We start from the raw sequence: 17,949 nt of genomic DNA, 5'->3' as shown, positions 1-17,949 counted from the left end.
AGTTTCTAACTAGAGGTATGCAGACATGGTTACAAAAAAAAATTAAAAAAAAGAAAGATCTGTGTTGTTTTAAACAGAAGCCCGAAACGTAAATACTGGGGACATGTGAAACTAAGAATTTATAAAGTATAAAAACACAAGACCTTTAAATATGCAGTTCAATGTTACCATATGAACCGCATATTTAAAGATTTTCTCTAAAATGAGGAGTAACTTTTACTTTTGTTACTGTGGATCATCACAAAGTCAGCCTTCTACACACATCCTTATTCTCTTTGTATGTGTGATTGTTTGTTCTGCAGACACACCGATAAACAGAAACCAGAGAAATACTTTTCCTTTATAATCTAAGTCAAGTGAACTGACCTTTTAAACTGTAGTTTGCAGTGTGGACTCTCCAGGTAATCATACAGCTGTTTCATTCCTGAGCCCTCCAGGTTGCATCCTATTAGATCCAGACGTTTCAGATAGGGGGGGTTGGACTTCAGAGCACTGAGCAGAGCAGCACAGTTGTTCTCTGACAAAGTGCTGTCCTCAAATCTGTAATTCACATGATTGTTATTCAAAGTGGGGTTTTTTTATTACATCATCTTTTTCCTATAAGAAACCAAGTGAATCTCTAATGGAGCTACACACTATTGCAAACTCTAAAGATTATTTTCAAGTGCAAACATGCAGAAAACACACACACATACGGCAACAGAACACTTCTCTGATTAAAAATAACCAAGCTCCAGTTTGCTAGAGATTTGCTAGTGATTGTGTTTTGTTCATGCATTAATTAAAAAAAAAAAAAAAATCTTAAATTGTCTACATGTACTTGCACCATTTTTGATGATGGTGCAAGTACAGTCAAGTGGAGCATGCGTCTGTCCTCTCAGTAAGTGAGTGAGACAGTAGACAGCGGTGAGGAGGGCTGTTCGAGCGCACCGCAAAAACACAAATATGCCTGACACCTATAAACGAAGCAGCATCTGGCTGCAGTTTAAAGACTTTTTTGTCTCGTTCTCATCTTGACTTTGTCTTGGTCTTGACTTGGTCTGTCTTGACCTTGGTCTTGTCTTGGTCTCGATACCCTCTGGTCTTGGTATTGTCTTGGTTTAGGCAGTCTTGACTACAAGTCTAGCTTTTAGTATCTCTTTAGTCCAAATTTTTATTCTTTGTGTGAAAACTCATCCTAAAAATGTCAGCATCTAAAAACCTGCAGGTTATTAGTCAGCTGCTCTAACCTCTGGTCACTGTCTCATCCACATTGTCCCCCTAATGTTTCCAGATGTCCAATGTAAGATAGCAGGCTACATCTGACTCTGGTTACTTTGTTGTGCAATGTGGGGGTGAAGATTACTACAATCCTGTAATTGGATGCAAGATTTTCCAAAACTGTAAGTGGTGGATTTGTGGGAATCAATGAAATTATGCTAAAATCCAAGTCCTCATTGCCTGACGCTAAGGCAATGAGAAAAAAAATGGACTGGTGCATCCCAGTCCTCCATCTCACAGTACTGGAGTTGGGCTATAGGGGGATAAATTCATAGTTCAATATATTGAAATAACTTTATAAATAACAACAGATTCAGTTTCAGTTAACTGACCTGAGTGTCTCCAGTCTACAGTTTGGATCCCCCAGATTAGCAAAAGTTTCATCTGCTGGAATCTCCAGGTTGATTGAACTCAGGCACAGCTCTTTCAGATGGGAGGGGCTGGACCTCAGAGCTGAGGCCACAGGGCCACATTTACCCGCATAGACAAAAATCTTATGAAGTCTGTGTTGACACATATTAAAAAAATAACATGTTATTATGAAGAAGACACATTATATTTAGTTTGTGCACTCGCTGGAAAAGAATTGGACACTGTCTCTTCACATCAGTTGTTCAGCTGATCTGATCTGACTGACATGAAACATTCTTATGACTTCTCAGACCCACACATTTTCAGTCTTTGTTCTGATTTAATGTGGAGATGAAGGAGAAAACACTGAATTCCATTACATATGTGAGACTTTTTCCCCTCCATTTTGACAAACTTTGACAAATATAAAATCCAAGAAGGAAAAAACTAAAGTTATTTACTGTGAAAACCAAAAACATGTTTAATGAACCATTTTTAGATTTTGGAAATACAAATACCATGTATTTCTTTGAAAAATGGTATATAAACATCACATTTTTGAAGGTTGATGTGATGCTGTGATCATATGATATCATTATGTTAATCATGCTTTTCTTTTTTCAATAGCTGCTTGGCCCCGAAAAAGGAATGAAAGTTAGACAACAGGACAGAGCTGAACTGCTGTGGAAAACTGCTAAGAGCAAACTTCCAAAAAAAAAAAATAAATAAATAGGAAATAAACAAGCACTCAGCTTCAAATGCTGTATGCTTCGGGTCCTTCCTATCAAAGTCTTATGTTTAATTTACAGCTGCTCACTGTGATGTTATCAAGCTTTAAATAGATAGTATTATCACTGACTGTATTGAATCACTTTTTTGATTTCATTTCTATTCCTGGAAGTAACTGTGACACCATTCAGTTGTATCCCATTGCTTTCACACTTGGCCATTGTGGCTGCTTCAGCTGAACATTTACAGTGGCTTGCAAAAGTATTCAGGCCCCTTGAACTTTCCCACATTTTGTCACATTACAGCCACAAACATGAATCAATGTTATTGGAATTCCACATGAAAGACCAACACAAAGTGGTGCACACGTGAGAAGTGGAGCGAAAATCATACATGATTCCAAACATTTTTTTTACAAATAAATAACTGAAAAGTGGGGTGTGCATAATTATTCAGCCCCCTGAGTCAATACTTTGTAGAACCACCTTTTGCTGCAATTACAGCTGCCAGTCTTTTAGGGTCTGTCTCTACCAGCTTTGCACATCTAGAGACTGAAATCTTTGCCCATTCTTCTTTGCAAAACAGCTCAGTCAGATTAGATGGACAGCGTTTGTGAACAGCAGTTTTCAGATGTTGCCACAGATTCTCGATTGGATTTAGATCTGGACTTTGACTGGGCCATTCTAACACATGGATATGTTTTGTTTTAAACCATTCCATTGTTGCCCTGTTGCACCTTTATGTTTAGGGTCGTTGTCCTGCTGGAAGGTGAACCCCCGCCCCAGTCTCAAGTCTTTTGCAGACTCCTATTAGTCGTGCAATGCACAAAGTTGGCCTTTATGGAAGAGTGGCAAGAAGAAAGCCATTGTTAACAGAAAACCAGAAGAATTCCCGTTTGCAGTTTGCCACAAGCCATGTGGGGGACACAGCAAACATGTGGAAGAAAGTGCTCTGGTTGGATGAGACCAAAATGGAACTTTTTGGCCAAAATGCAAAACACTATGTGTGGTGGAAAACTAACACTGCACATCACTCTGAACACACCATCCCCACTGTCAGATATGGTGGTGGCAGCATCATGCTCTGGGGTTGCTTCTCTTCAGCAGGGACAGGGAAGCTGGTCAGAGTTGTTGGGAAGATGGATGGAGCCAAATACAGGGCAATCTTGGAAGAAAACCTCTTGGTGTCCTATGGACAGATTCCCCCACCTGAGCTGTAGATCTCTGCAGCTCGTCCAGACTCACCATGGGCCTCTTGGCTGCATTTCTGATCAGCGCTCTCCTTGTTCAGCCTGTGAGTTCGGCCTTGTCTTGGTAGGGTTACAGTTGTGCCATACTCCTTCCATTTCTGAATGATTGCTTGAACAGTGCTCCGTGGGATGTTCAAGGCTTGGGAAATCTTTTTGTAGCCTAAGCCTGCTTTAAATTTCTCAATAATTTTATCCCTGAACTGTCTGGTGTGTTCTTTGGACTTCATGGTGTTGTTGCTCCCAATATTCTCTTAGACAACCTCTGAGGCCGTCACAGAGCAGCTGTATTTGTACTGACATTAGATCACACACAGGTGCACTCTATTTAGTCATTAGCACTCATCAGGCAATGTCTATGTGCAACTGACTGCACTCAGACCACAGGGGGCTGAATAATTACGCACACCCCACTTTTCAGTTATTTATTTGTAAAAAATGTTTAGAATCATGTATGATTTTTGTTCTACTTCTCACGTGTGCTCCACTTTGTGTTGGTCTTTCACGTAGAATTCCAATGAAATTGATTCATGTTTGTGGCTGTAATGTGACAAAATGTGGGAAAGTTCAAGGGGGCTGAATACTTTTACAAGCCACTGTAGATGTATAAAAATGAAATCATCCAAATAATTTTCTGTAAAAAAACAAAAAACAAAACAAATAAAAACCATTTTCACAGTGTTTGAAACATCTCGACAAGATTTGTGACAAAATTAAATTGATGTGTTATTTTTCCAATAAATAACTGGGACTCTGCAATAAGAAAAATGATTTTGTTTTAGTAAGAATAACTTTAAGAACTAAACTATTGATCTACACTGATTTATAATCTTAATCACATCTGGACTCACCGAGCCTTTCTGCAGTTCTTAACTGCTGGAACCAGTCTCTCTCTACCCTCCTTTGTTGTGTTGTACTTTTCCAGATCCAACTCATCCAAAACCTCCTCTGACATCAGCAGCATATATGCCAGAGCTGTGCACTGAATTCCAGAGAGTTTCTTCTCTGATTTTTTCTGTGACTTTAGGAACTCTTGGATCTCCAGATGTACAGAGAGGTCCTTCATCTCCATGAGACAGTGGAAAATGTTTAGACATCTGTCAGGACACTTGCCATCACTGCTAATCTCCTTTAGGTTGTTGATAACTCTCTGGATGCTTTCAGGATTGTACTCTGCCTGACCCAGCAGACCTCCCAAGAGTCTCTGGTTGGACTTTAGACAGAGGCCATGAAGGAAGCGAACGAACAGTTCCAGTTGGCCGAACATACAGTGGAACGATTTCTCCATGGCTCTGCTCAGAAAACCTTCCAGAGATGAGATATCTTCCAGAGATATCTTATTTCCTTTATCGTCCTCAGTAAGGAAGTCCTGCAGCACCTCTGTCTTCCTGTTGGTGTAACAGTGGAACATGTAGACTGCAGCCAGAAACTCCTGAATGCTCAGATGAACAAAGCAGTAAACTGGTTTCTGGAAGATCACAGACTCTCTTTTGAAGATCTCTGTACAAACTCCTGAGTACACAGAGGCCTCTGTGACATCCAGACCACACTGCTCCAAGTCTTCTTGGTAGAACAGGATGTTTCCTTTCTGCAGATGTTCAAATGCTAGCCTGCCCAGCTTCAAAATAACTTCCCTGTCAGTTCTGGCGAGCTCCTGCTGCTTTATCGCTTGTCCTCCGTGGTACTTGTGCTTTTTCTTTGTCTGAACCAGCAGGAAGTGTGAGTACATGTCAGTCAGGGTCTTGGGCAGCTCTGCTCTCTCCTCTGTAGTCAACATGTGCTCCAGAACTGTAGCAGTGATCCAGCAGAAGACTGGGATTCCACACATAATGTAAAGGCTCCTGGATGTTTTCAAGTGGGAGATGATTCTGCTTGACAGCTCATTCTTTTTGAATCTCCTCCTGAAGTACTCCTCCTTCTGAGCTTCAGTGAAGCCTCGAACTTCTGTCACCCTGTCAACATATGTTGGACGGATTTGACTTGTTGCTGCAGGTCGGGAAGTTATCCAGATGAGAGCAGAGGGAAGCAGATTCCCCTCGATGAGATTTGTCAGCAGCTCACTAATGGTGGACTTCTGTGTGACATCAGACACAAGCTTCCTGTTTGCAAAATCCAACAAAAGTCTGCTTTCATCCAGGCCATCAAAAATGAACAAAAGATGACACATAGTGAGCTTCTCTGCTGTGATGCTCTGTAATGTTGGATAGAAAACTTGGATCAGCTCCAGAAGACTGTACTGCTCATCTCTGACCAAATTCAGCTCCCTGAAAGAAAGCAGAACCACCAAACTAATGTCTTGGTTTTCTAAGCCATCTGCCCAGTCCAGAGTGAACTTCTGCACCAAGAAGGATTTTCCAATGCCAGCAACGCCATATGTCAGAACCACTCTGATGGGTGTCTTTTGATCAGGCAAGGTTTTTAAGATGTCCTGACATCTGATTGATGTTTCATGGAGGATCTTCTTCTTGGAAGTTCTCTCCACCTGCCTGACCTCATGTTGGATTTGAAACTCTTCATTCTGCACATCTGTGATGTAGAGCTCAGTGTAGATCACTCTGAGGGGGGCTTCACTTCCTGTTTTATCAGTTCCTTCATACACATGTTCACATCTGTTAATCAGAGTGAGCTTTAATGCATCTAAAGCTTTTTGCAGACCAGTATCTGTTGAAAGAATGGAAAACAATGAATCTGGAGAGCCCAAAATGCCTGAATAACAGAATAATTAAAAAAACAATATCAACAGAAAGATATTAGATTTTTCTTTGTGCACAGCTGCTCTTACTGGCTGCATGCTGATTATCTCTGGTTCTGGAATTTTCTCTACACTGTGGACAGAAGTCTGATGAATCCTTCAGGGCACCATGACACGACACACAACAGGATGTTGGCTTCCCCACGAAAAAATTATTACGCTTTGTTTCTCTGTGGGGACCAAAAAAAAATTATTCTCACCAAAGAAAAACGGTAAAATCAGACAAACCAAAGTTTAATAGTAGCCCGGGCATCCAAAAAAAACCATGGTTTATGTTTCTAGGCACCCAGTAGTCAATTCTTGACTACAAATTTTGCTTTGGTGCTTAGATTTTATTATGAGATGGATCGCTGATAACTTTCTTCAACAAAGTGAGAAGAAAACTGAAGTCCTTGTTTGTGCTCCTAAAAAATTGGTACCTATGGTTACAGAAACCTTAGGCCCTCTCGCTACATTTGCCAAACCTTCAATCTGTTTTTATTATTAAAAAAAACATTGCTAAGCTGAGTCCCATTGTCTCACGCTCAGAATTAGAAATGGTCATCCATGCATTTGTCTCATCTCGTTTGGATTATTGTAATTCTTTGTTCACTTGTTTATGTAAAGCCTCTGTGGATCATCTGCAAGTTGTACAGAATGCTGCCGCAAAGCTTCTGACCAAGTCTTCTAAATACTCTCACGTTACACCTCTACTGATCAAGTGGCACTGGCTCCCCATAAAATTCAGAATCCACTTTAAGATTTTGACTTTGACATTCAGGGATCTGCATGGACAAGGACCAAACTAATATCAGAGATCTTACATCCCCAGCAGCTCCTTGAGGTCATGTGATCAGGGCTTACTGGTCGTCCGTCATACGAGGTTGAAAACGAAAGGCGAACAAGCATTTGTAACTGTAGCCCCCAGACTTTGGAGCTCCCTGCCTTTGAGCCTGAGACCTGTGGACTCAGTGGTTTCATTTAAAAAACAGCTAAAAACTAATATTTTTAAAATTGCTTTTGGTTGATTTCTGTTTTATGTTTTAGCTTTGCTTTGAAGCACATTATGATTGTTATCTTGAGAGGTGCTATACAAATAAAATTTTACTCTACTTACTTTACTTCTTTTCAGTATCTTTAATTTATTTTGTGTTTTGTTGCATTTTACTTTCTGCAAATCACTTTTGTGCCAAAGAAGATAAATCACAGAATCTGAAAGGCAAATTAGACATTATTCCGTAAAATAGATAAAAAACTACTCATGTCACGAGCTGCACATTAACTTTTGAAGTTTGTTAATCAGTCATAAATGTCTGTGCATGAATTGATACGCTTCATAATGTAGCCAAGGTCGGTATCATGGGACATGCCACTGGATGGCACTGTTTCTTTTGGGGTACCTCTTGATGGGGATCTACAGAAACATTCACGGAAGTGCTAGCTTGCATTGGTGTTATGTGGGTGTGCAATGCCGTTTTTCGCTGCCTGGTCTGTTTTAAATGCAAAGAGTGGAACAGTTAAGGCACTGGGAGTTGCTGCAACCGACTTCACTGTTCATGTCAGAGGGATCTCTATGCCGTTTTTCTGCTGGATTAATGCATTGTATTTGTTTGAGTTCACACTTGTATTATAATATCTCCATGGATAAGAGGGAAAATGTACCTTTGTTAACTGTTTAATGTGTCTCTGTTTAATTTTAGCACGAGAAGCCACTACAGTTATTTCTGCACTGCTAAGTTTGTTTTGTTTCTGGATGGCTTTATATCAGTCACAAATTGACACTAGACATCTTTGAGTTCCAGATGCTGATGAAGTTGGGAAAATAACCTGCAGTAGCAGTGGGTTACCAGCAGAGATGGGCAGTAACGCATAATCCAATTACTTTTTTCAAGTAACGAGTAAAGTAAGGGATTACTATTGCAAAAAAGGTAATTAGATTACTGTTACTTTCCCGTAAGCACGCTGCGTTACTACGTTAATAAAACCGTGATTTTTTTTGCGAGAGTGTCTCATGACAGTGACATAAGCGAGTGCGACATTCGTGTCAACAGCTGTGTGCAGATCAACAATGGATAATATATCGAGTGTGGGAGAGAGTATGAGCGTGCAGCGTTTAAAGCGTGGAAGTACTGACCTTACTTTGAGTTTGATTCCGTAAAAAGCGTTCGACACACACACACGGATATATACAGCTACACATGCATACACATGCATACACAAGCTGTGTAAACCAACCATAAATAACCAATCTAAATCTTATAAACATAAAATACAGGATGACAGAAATGAAATGAAGTAAAATGAATATCACAGAATGTACATAAGATGCAGTTGCAGTCTGCTAGTGGGAGCAGGAAGCGAGGGAGCCAGAGAGGGAAGTGATGGAAAGGTACATCTGGGAGACACAGGCAGCAGGAATCATTTCTCTCCAGCAGGGGCTGGACTAGTTTTCATAGCAACTACGAGCAACAAAGGCAATGACTTTGTTGTTTTGTATTGACTATTTTGGTTTATATGAATAAAAAATTAAAAATAAGTACCTCTTGCCTCTGATTAACTCAGCTTTTGAGTCTCTCCACAAAGCCGCCATGTTCACTAAGTTGGATCTTCAAAACACATACCACCTCATTCCCATCCAGTAGGGTGACAAATGGAAGACAGCTCTTAACACCCCGCTCGGACATTTTGAGTATCTCCAAGGTAAGCTCCAACTCTGTGCCTTTTTCCTCACAGGGACTGTCAAGCACAGAGCACATCTATGATGCTGGGGAGAGGGAGCTCCAAGCAATGAAGCGGGTGCTGGATGAGTGCTGCTGCTAGCTTGTTGGGGAGGTTTACCTCTGTTTTGCTAAGAGACTAAATGCTTGCTTGGCCCGTTGGTCCCTGATCTTTGGTCGACTCTGTTGTACTCTCTCTTATCGCCTTGGGTCTAGAAATAAAAAGCCTGATGCTTTCTCAGCCAGTTCTTTTTCAGTCAGAGCAGGAGAAGATTCTGCCTGCCAACTAATTATGCTTCCTATTTTATTGTGAAAATTCTTTTTCCATGTTCAGTGTGTCTAGTTTCACTTCCTCCGTGGCCACATTATGTCCATTCACATCAGCCCTTTCCCCGTGTTTTTCCACTCCCCTTGAACACCTCCTGTGTGTATTTAGTCACTGAGTTTTCATTCATTCTTTGTCTGATTGTATGCTATTCTGCCATGCTCATGCCATATTTACCAGGAGTTTCATGCCATGCCAAGTCTTCGGGTTTTTTATGTCTTTTTTCCATGTTCATGTTAATGTTCAGGGCTTTTTATGTTTAGCACGAGTTCACTCAGGTTAGGTTAGTGTTTAGTTTTGGCTTTGCCATTTTTTTACTGTTAAAACCAGTCTTAATAAATGGCTCGCTTTCTGTTAAGACTAAGTTTGGTTCTTGCATGTCTGTACTTGGTCTACCTCCTCACTCCACTCCCACAGATTGTGACAAGATTGTCACCAGGGAAATCCTTTTAAATCATTTATAGATTTCTATCAAATTAAAGTTTGGATTTCCATTTTGGTTTTTCTGCTATAGACCCACAGAATATTTAATGCATCTTTTATTTCTTAATCCTAGCACTTCTAATCGTGGCAAGGGGTCCCATGAAGCTAGTTAATTAACTCATTTTATGTTACCCAGGGTTCAGTCTAACTATGAACACAGTCACATCAAAGTTGTTGCATTTGCAGTAACAAACCAATCGAAGTCATGGATAGGTGCACTGCAGGGCAGCAGTTAAGAATATAAAACTACAAAAAATCACAGTAAAATTATCAAATATCAAAAATATCAATTAAACACATAAACATTGAAAGCAACACAGCTGCTGTGTGAGTGGTTGTTTTGGGGAAGTCATTTTTGAGGAAAGTTATTTTTCACCATTTTTGGAATACCTTAGAGCAGCGGTCTCCAACCCCCGGGCCTCGGACCGGTACCGGTTCGTGAGTCATTTAGTACCGGGCCGCAAGAGTTGAGGCTCAGGTGTGAAATGTATAGTTTTCAGGGGATTTTTTTCGGTTTTCAGCGTTATTTTGTTATCGTTTTTATCTTTTACTCGTTTTTTTCTTGGTCTTTTCACGTGTGTTATGAATAAATTTCTTTTTTTCGGTACCGGTACTAGTTTTATTTTGTTGTATTTATCCGCGACACCTTAAAGGCCAGAAAATATTGTCAGCCATAATTGTCGGCCATTGTCCGTGGCGCAAAACAGGTTGGGGACCGCTGCCTTAGAGTTTACCCTATAGGTTTGAAGAATGGTCTCTTTGCTTTCCAAAAAAAGCCTTCATTTCATACCTTTTGATCTTTAATCTCAAACAAAACCTGATGTGGAACAGGTTAGGCCACATTCAGTGACTCCAACCCTACAAACCCCTTTGAAATATTATGAAAGACTTCAAAACAAAAATCGTCTTCACTCAGTTGATAGCAGAAGCAGTCTCTTACTGTGTGACTGAGGGTCCATGTTCATGACTGAAGACTGGAGGATAATCTCTGGACGTGTCACTGTTTATGGACACAGAGCTGGATCCTGGAAACTCTGCTCTGTGTTTGTGTTGTTGACGTCTGCAAACGCAAAGACAAAATGAAGAAGCAATTCTTCTTCTGCATTTAACTGTTGTTGGCCACTGAGCTGCTTCTCTCTGTGTCAGATTTATCTGGCTGAAGCTTTCAATTTTGTCACTACTGACATAATTTTTGTAGGACAGTCTGTCACCAACTTCACTGAAAACAAATATCTGGAGATCAAACACATATTACATACTGAACACAACACAGATGTGTGAGTGGTTGGTTGAGAAAAATCAATTAAAGGAAGACACACATGACACACATAAACTCTCAGCTGCCGCCCCATGTGGGAGTGAAAAGTGTGAGCTGTAAGTGGCCCCAGTGGCCTGTAAGTGTAAGTCCTTATATAATGTGTGCCAGAGCCAATCAATGGTGAAAAAGGGAAACATGGAAAATCTGGTGAGGGGAGGGAGAGTGAGGAAAAAGGGTAAGAAAAACAAGAATCTTGACAACAGCTGTTGTGTGAGTGGTTGTTCTCTATCATATCGAGACTATCTCTCCACGCTGTTATATATTCTATATGTATGTGGTATGACCCCTTCTTGGTCGTGGTGTGTGGATACTCAGGCTAGCCCGGCCACACCCAACAGCTTACGTATAAAACAGCTGTGCAAACTTGACACCGGTGATTGTTTTATCTCCACTTGTTTGTGCGTGTGTGGTTGACTGATGGTACCTACTTGTGGTACTGTGTGACTGTGTGTGTGTGATAGTGGCAATGGCAGTGGTGTCCGTTAGTGGAAGCTTGTTTCTGCAGCCTCCCTGGATGTTGCCTCTCTCCTGGCCCTGGTCTCCCTTAGCCCCGGTCTCCCTTAGCAAGACCCTTAGCTTAGCTGCTATGCTCGATTGACTTAGTAGGCTGTGCTCCCCTGGTGTATTGCCCACGTGCCGCAGGTTTACGCAGCCAGCAGAGGCTCAATCAGTGAGCTAAACTTCCTGGCAGCCTACAGGTGTCTCGTTTGCGAGTTCACTCTTGCTGCTTCCCTGTCTGTGGACGGTGCGGCTGCTTGGCTCTGGAGACCGACCTTCGGGTCACGTTCCTTACTCAGCCCGCTAGTGCAGACTGTGTATCCTGGCGTATTGCTCGAGCTTCACCAGTTAACACGCCGGTTGGACCTCACTGTGTCTGACACCTCAGCCAGCGGGTGAGAGTTCTTCATCCTGCAGCATCAGCTCCCTATCTGGCGTATTGCCCACATGTCCCCCGCCTTTGCCTTTTCCCCCCACCTTTGCATCTGGCGGGGCCATGACTGGGGAGGTATGTACAAGTTAGCACATTACACCCTGGGTCAACACACCTGAATCAAATGATTAGTTCATTACCAGGGTTCTGGAAAACTTCAAGACAGGTTGAGGAGGTAATTTAGCCATTTAATTCAGCTTTTTTTGGATCAAGGACACATCTAAAACCTGCAACTGGCCCTTGAGACCTGGAGTTGGACACCCCTGAATGAATGTGTCGTATTAACAGCCTTGGTCATAAATACTAGAAACATGCTAATATGTTAAAAGACGTTAAGCATACTTTTCACCATTTTTGGAAACCGAGTTTATCCTATAGCTTCCAAGAATGGTTAATTTTACTTTCCAAAGGAATAATAGTTCCAAAAGCCTTCATTTCATACCTTTTGATCTTTAATCTCAAACAAAACCTGATGTGGAACAGGTTAGGCCACATTCAGTGACTCCAACCCTACAAACCCCTTTGAAATATTATGAAAGACTTCAAAACCAAAATCGTCTTCACTCAGTTGATAGCAGAAGCAGTCTCTTACTGTGTGACTGAGGGTCCATGTTCATGACTGAAGACTGGAGGATAATCTCTGGACGTGTCACTGTTCATGGACACAGAGCTGGATCCTGGAAACTCTGCTCTGTGTTTGTGCTGATGACTGCAAACACAAACATACAATGAAAAAGATGTTTTTCTTTTACATTTACCTGTTGTTGGCCACTGAACTGCTTCTCTCTCAGTGTCAGATTTATGAGACAGGCTGTCACCAGAAAACAAATATCTGGAGATCAAACACATAATACATACTGAAAACAACACAGATGTCTTAGTGGTTGTTTGAGGAAAAGAACTTTTTATGAATGTGAGAGAACTTTGAGAGCTTTGTTCAGAAAGACTATTCTTTCACCATTTTCACATTGTAGATACAGTGGGGCAAAAAGGTATTTAGTCAGCCACCGATTGTGCAAGTTCCCCCACTTAAAATGATGACAGAGGTCAGTAATTTGCACCAGAGGTACACTTCAACTGTGAGAGACAGAATGTGGAAAAAAAAAATCCATGAATTCACATGGTAGCATTTGTAAAGAATTTATTCATAAATCAGGGTGGAAAATAAGTATTTGGTCACCTCAAACATGGAAAATCTCTGGCTCTCACTGACCTGTAACGTCTTCTGTAAGACGCTTTTCTTTCCCCCACTCGTTACCTGTATGAATGGCACCTGTTTGAACTCATCATCTGTATAAAAGACACCTGTCCACAGCCTCAAACAGTCAGACTCCAAACTCCGCCATGGCCAAGACCAAAGAGCTTTCGAAGGACACCAGGAAAAGTATTGTAGACCTGCACCAGACTGGGAAGAGTGAATCTACAATAGGCAAGCAGCTTGGTGTGAAAAAATCAACTGTGGGAGCAATCATCAGAAAATGGAAGACATACAAGACCACTGATAATCTCCCACGATATGGGGCTCCATGCAAGATCTCATCCCGTGGGGTCAAAATGGTCATGAGAACGGTGAGCAAAGATCCCAGAACCACACGGGGGGACCTGGTGAATGACCTGCAGAGAGCTGGGACCAAAGTAACAAAGGTCACCATCAGTAACACACTACAACGGCAGGGAATCAAATCCCGCAGTGCCAGACGTGTTCCGCTGCTGAAGCCAGTGCATGTCCAGGCCCGTCTGAAGTTTGCCAGAGAGCACATGGATGATACAGCAGAGGATTGGGAGAATGTCATGTGGTCAGATGAAACCAAAGTAGAACATTTTGGTATAAACTCAACTCGTCGTGTTTGGAGGACGAAGAATACTGAGTTGCATCCCAAGAACACCATACCTACTGTGAAGCATGGGGGTGGAAACATCATGCTATGGGGCTGTTTTTCTGCCAAGGGGACAGGACGACTGATCCGTGTTAAGGACAGAATGAATGGGGCCATGTATCGTGAGATTTTGAGCCAAAACCTCCTTCCATCAGTGAGAACTTTGAAGATGAAACGAGGCTGGGTCTTCCAACATGACAATGATCCAAAACACACCGCCCGGGCAACAAAGGAGTGGCTCCGTAAGAAGCATTTGAAAGTCCTGGAGTGGCCTAGCCAGTCTCCAGACCTCAACCCCATAGAAAATCTGTGGCGGGAGTTGAAAGTCCGTGTTGCTCGGCGACAGCCCCAAAACATCACTGCTCTCGAGAAGATCTGCATGGAGGAATGGGCCAAAATACCAGCTACTGTGTGTGCAAACCTGGTAAAGACCTATAGTAAACGTTTGACCTCTGTTATTGCCAACAAAGGTTATGTTACAAAGTATTGAGTTGTATTTTTGTTATTGACCAAATACTTATTTTCCACCCTGATTTACGAATAAATTCTTTACAAATCCTACCATGTGGATTCATGGATTTTTTTTTCACATTCTGTCTCTCACAGTTGAAGTGTACCTCTGGTGCAAATTACTGACCTCTGTCATTATTTTCGGTGGGGGAACTTGCACAATCGGTGGCTGACTAAATACTTTTTTGCCCCACTGTAGATAGATACATTAAAAAAAGACTTCAAAACCGAAATCATCTTTATTTAGTTGATAGCACAAGCAGTCTCTTACTTTGTCCCTGAGGTTCCAGGTTCATTATTGAAGACTGGAGGATAATCTCTGGACGTGTCACTGTTCATGGACACAGAGCTGGATCCTGGAAACTCTGCTCTGTGTTTGTGTCGCTGATGACTGCAAACACAAACATACAATGAAAAAGATGTTTTTCTTTTACATTTACCTGTTGTTGGCCACTGAGCTGCTTCTCTCTGTGACAGATTTATCTGGCTGAAGCTTTCAATTTTGTCACTACTGACATAATTTTTGTAGGACAGTCTGTCACCAACTTCACTGAAAACAAATATCTGGAGATCAAACACATATTACATACTGAACACAACACAGATGTGTGAGTGGTTGGTTGAGAAAAATCAATTAAAGGAAGACACACATGACACACATAAACTCTCAGCTGCCGCCCCATGTGGGAGTGAAAAGTGTGAGCTGTAAGTGAGTGCAGTCCTTATATAATGTGTGCCAGAGCCAATCAATGGTGAAAAAGGGAAACATGGAAAATCTGGTGAGGGGAGGGAGAGTGAGGAAAAAGGGTAAGAAAAACAAGAATCTTGACAACAGCTGTTGTGTGAGTGGTTGTTCTCTATCATATCGAGACTATCTCTCCACGCTGTTATATATTCTATATGTATGTGGTATGACCCCTTCTTGGTCGTGGTGTGTGGATACTCAGGCTAGCCCGGCCACACCCAACAGCTTACGTATAAAACAGCTGTGCAAACTTGACACCGGTGATTGTTTTATCTCCACTTGTTTGTGCGTGTGTGGTTGACTGATGGTACCTACTTGTGGTACTGTGTGACTGTGTGTGTGTGATAGTGGCAATGGCAGTGGTGTCCGTTAGTGGAAGCTTGTTTCTGCAGCCTCCCTGGATGTTGCCTCTCTCCTGGCCCTGGTCTCCCTTAGCCCCGGTCTCCCTTAGCAAGACCCTTAGCTTAGCTGCTATGCTCGATTGACTTAGTAGGCTGTGCTCCCCTGGTGTATTGCCCACGTGCCGCAGGTTTACGCAGCCAGCAGAGGCTCAATCAGTGAGCTAAACTTCCTGGCAGCCTACAGGTGTCTCGTTTGCGAGTTCACTCTTGCTGCTTCCCTGTCTGTGGACGGTGCGGCTGCTTGGCTCTGGAGACCGACCTTCGGGTCACGTTCCTTACTCAGCCCGCTAGTGCAGACTGTGTATCCTGGCGTATTGCTCGAGCTTCACCAGTTAACACGCCGGTTGGACCTCACTGTGTCTGACACCTCAGCCAGCGGGTGAGAGTTCTTCATCCTGCAGCATCAGCTCCCTATCTGGCGTATTGCCCACATGTCCCCCGCCTTTGCCTTTTCCCCCCACCTTTGCATCTGGCGGGGCCATGACTGGGGAGGTATGTACAAGTTAGCACATTACACCCTGGGTCAACACACCTGAATCAAATGATTAGTTCATTACCAGGGTTCTGGAAAACTTCAAGACAGGTTGAGGAGGTAATTTAGCCATTTAATTCAGCTTTTTTTGGATCAAGGACACATCTAAAACCTGCAACTGGCCCTTGAGACCTGGAGTTGGACACCCCTGAATGAATGTGTCGTATTAACAGCCTTGGTCATAAATACTAGAAACATGCTAATATGTTAAAAGACGTTAAGCATACTTTTCACCATTTTTGGAAACCGAGTTTATCCTATAGCTTCCAAGAATGGTTAATTTTACTTTCCAAAGGAATAATAGTTCCAAAAGCCTTCATTTCATACCTTTTGATCTTTAATCTCAAACAAAACCTGATGTGGAACAGGTTAGGCCACATTCAGTGACTCCAACCCTACAAACCCCTTTGAAATATTATGAAAGACTTCAAAACCAAAATCGTCTTCACTCAGTTGATAGCAGAAGCAGTCTCTTACTGTGTGACTGAGGGTCCATGTTCATGACTGAAGACTGGAGGATAATCTCTGGACGTGTCACTGTTCATGGACACAGAGCTGGATCCTGGAAACTCTCCTCTGTGTTTGTGTCGCTGATGACTGCAAACACAAACATACAATGAAAAAGATGTTTTTCTTTTACATTTACCTGTTGTTGGCCACTGAGCTGCTTCTCTCTCAGTGTCAGATTTATGAGACAGGCTGTCACCAGAAAACAAATATCTGGAGATCAAACACATAATACATACTGAAAACAACACAGATGTCTTAGTGGTTGTTTGAGGGAAAGAACTTTTTATGAATGTGAGAGAACTTTGAGAGCTTTGTTCAGAAAGACTATTCTTTCACCATTTTCACATTGTAGATAGATAGATACATTAAAAAAGACTTCAAAACCGAAATCATCTTTATTTAGTTGATAGCACAAGCAGTCTCTTACTTTGTCCCTGAGGTTCCAGGTTCATTATTGAAGACTGGAGGATAATCTCTGGACGTGTCACTGTTCATGGACACAGAGCTGGATCCTGGAAACTCCGCTCTGTACTCCATCAATCCACTCAACTTTAGGCTTCCTGACAGAGAAACAAAGAACACTGACTATGACTACAGCAGAAAAACAAACATCAAAAACATTTTTATAGACACCTGTAACTGGCAGAACAGGAAATACAGGATACACAGATGCACACACAGTTCTAGCGTGTATTAAACCCAGCTTACTTTCTACCTCATAAATCAACAGATACTTTTACTCTCTTACAGCCCACTGAGAAATAGAGAACTCAGCACAAGAAGAAAAATGTCAGTCTGACCATAAACCAAAGCCTTATTTCCAATCATCACATTTCTTTTTGGAAGGTGTCACAAACTCAAGTACTAAAATGGACCAAAACAATTTCCAAATTTTTTTGTTCTACCTTGACAAACATTAATTCCTATTTCTTAACTTTTTCTCATAAGAAACATTTTTTCCTATTATTCTGACACCCCATAAATGCTCAGTAACACTCACCTTGATTTCACTTGTCTGCTTCGTGACTGCAAAAACTGAAATTACAGTATTTTGTTTCCTCCTCACCTCAGCAGAGCAGCTCCTTCCTTCTCCACAGGAACTTGTATGACTACATTCCCAGTGTGTTAACCAGTGGTTAGCACAGACTGAAGAGATATATCTTTGCTTAAATGCCACAAATAAGAGCGTGAATATAATTTAAATATCAACTAGACCTGCTAAACACAATCAATTCATTTTTAATTCAACTGACTTTTATTCAAGTAGCACCTAAGAACAACAA

At 41.7% G+C, this 17,949-nt stretch overlaps 1 protein-coding gene across 1 annotated transcript; it reads right to left on the bottom strand.

The window, feature by feature from the left end:
- Positions 1–226: 226 nt before the first annotated feature.
- LOC146673401 (NLR family CARD domain-containing protein 3-like) lies at positions 227–17,203 on the bottom strand. Its single transcript, XM_085402655.1, has 9 exons — positions 17,094–17,203; positions 16,634–16,753; positions 14,750–14,869; positions 12,684–12,800; positions 10,783–10,902; positions 6,369–6,508; positions 4,438–6,247; positions 1,593–1,763; positions 227–540 (listed from the first exon to the last, which is right to left on the bottom strand). Exons 1-9 carry the CDS (start codon positions 17,201–17,203, stop codon positions 348–350), a joined length of 2,901 nt encoding a protein of 966 aa, XP_085258781.1. The 3' UTR covers positions 227–347.
- Positions 17,204–17,949: the final 746 nt, after the last annotated feature.

Source organism: Rhamphochromis longiceps, linkage group LG3 (genome assembly GCF_057381845.1).
Source record: "Rhamphochromis longiceps isolate RC_006_pf linkage group LG3, R_longiceps_female_GT1.1, whole genome shotgun sequence".
Classification (NCBI taxonomy): domain Eukaryota; kingdom Metazoa; phylum Chordata; class Actinopteri; order Cichliformes; family Cichlidae; genus Rhamphochromis; species Rhamphochromis longiceps.
The sequence above is the reverse complement of the archived record's forward strand: the minus strand, read 5'-3'. Positions and strand labels throughout refer to the sequence as shown.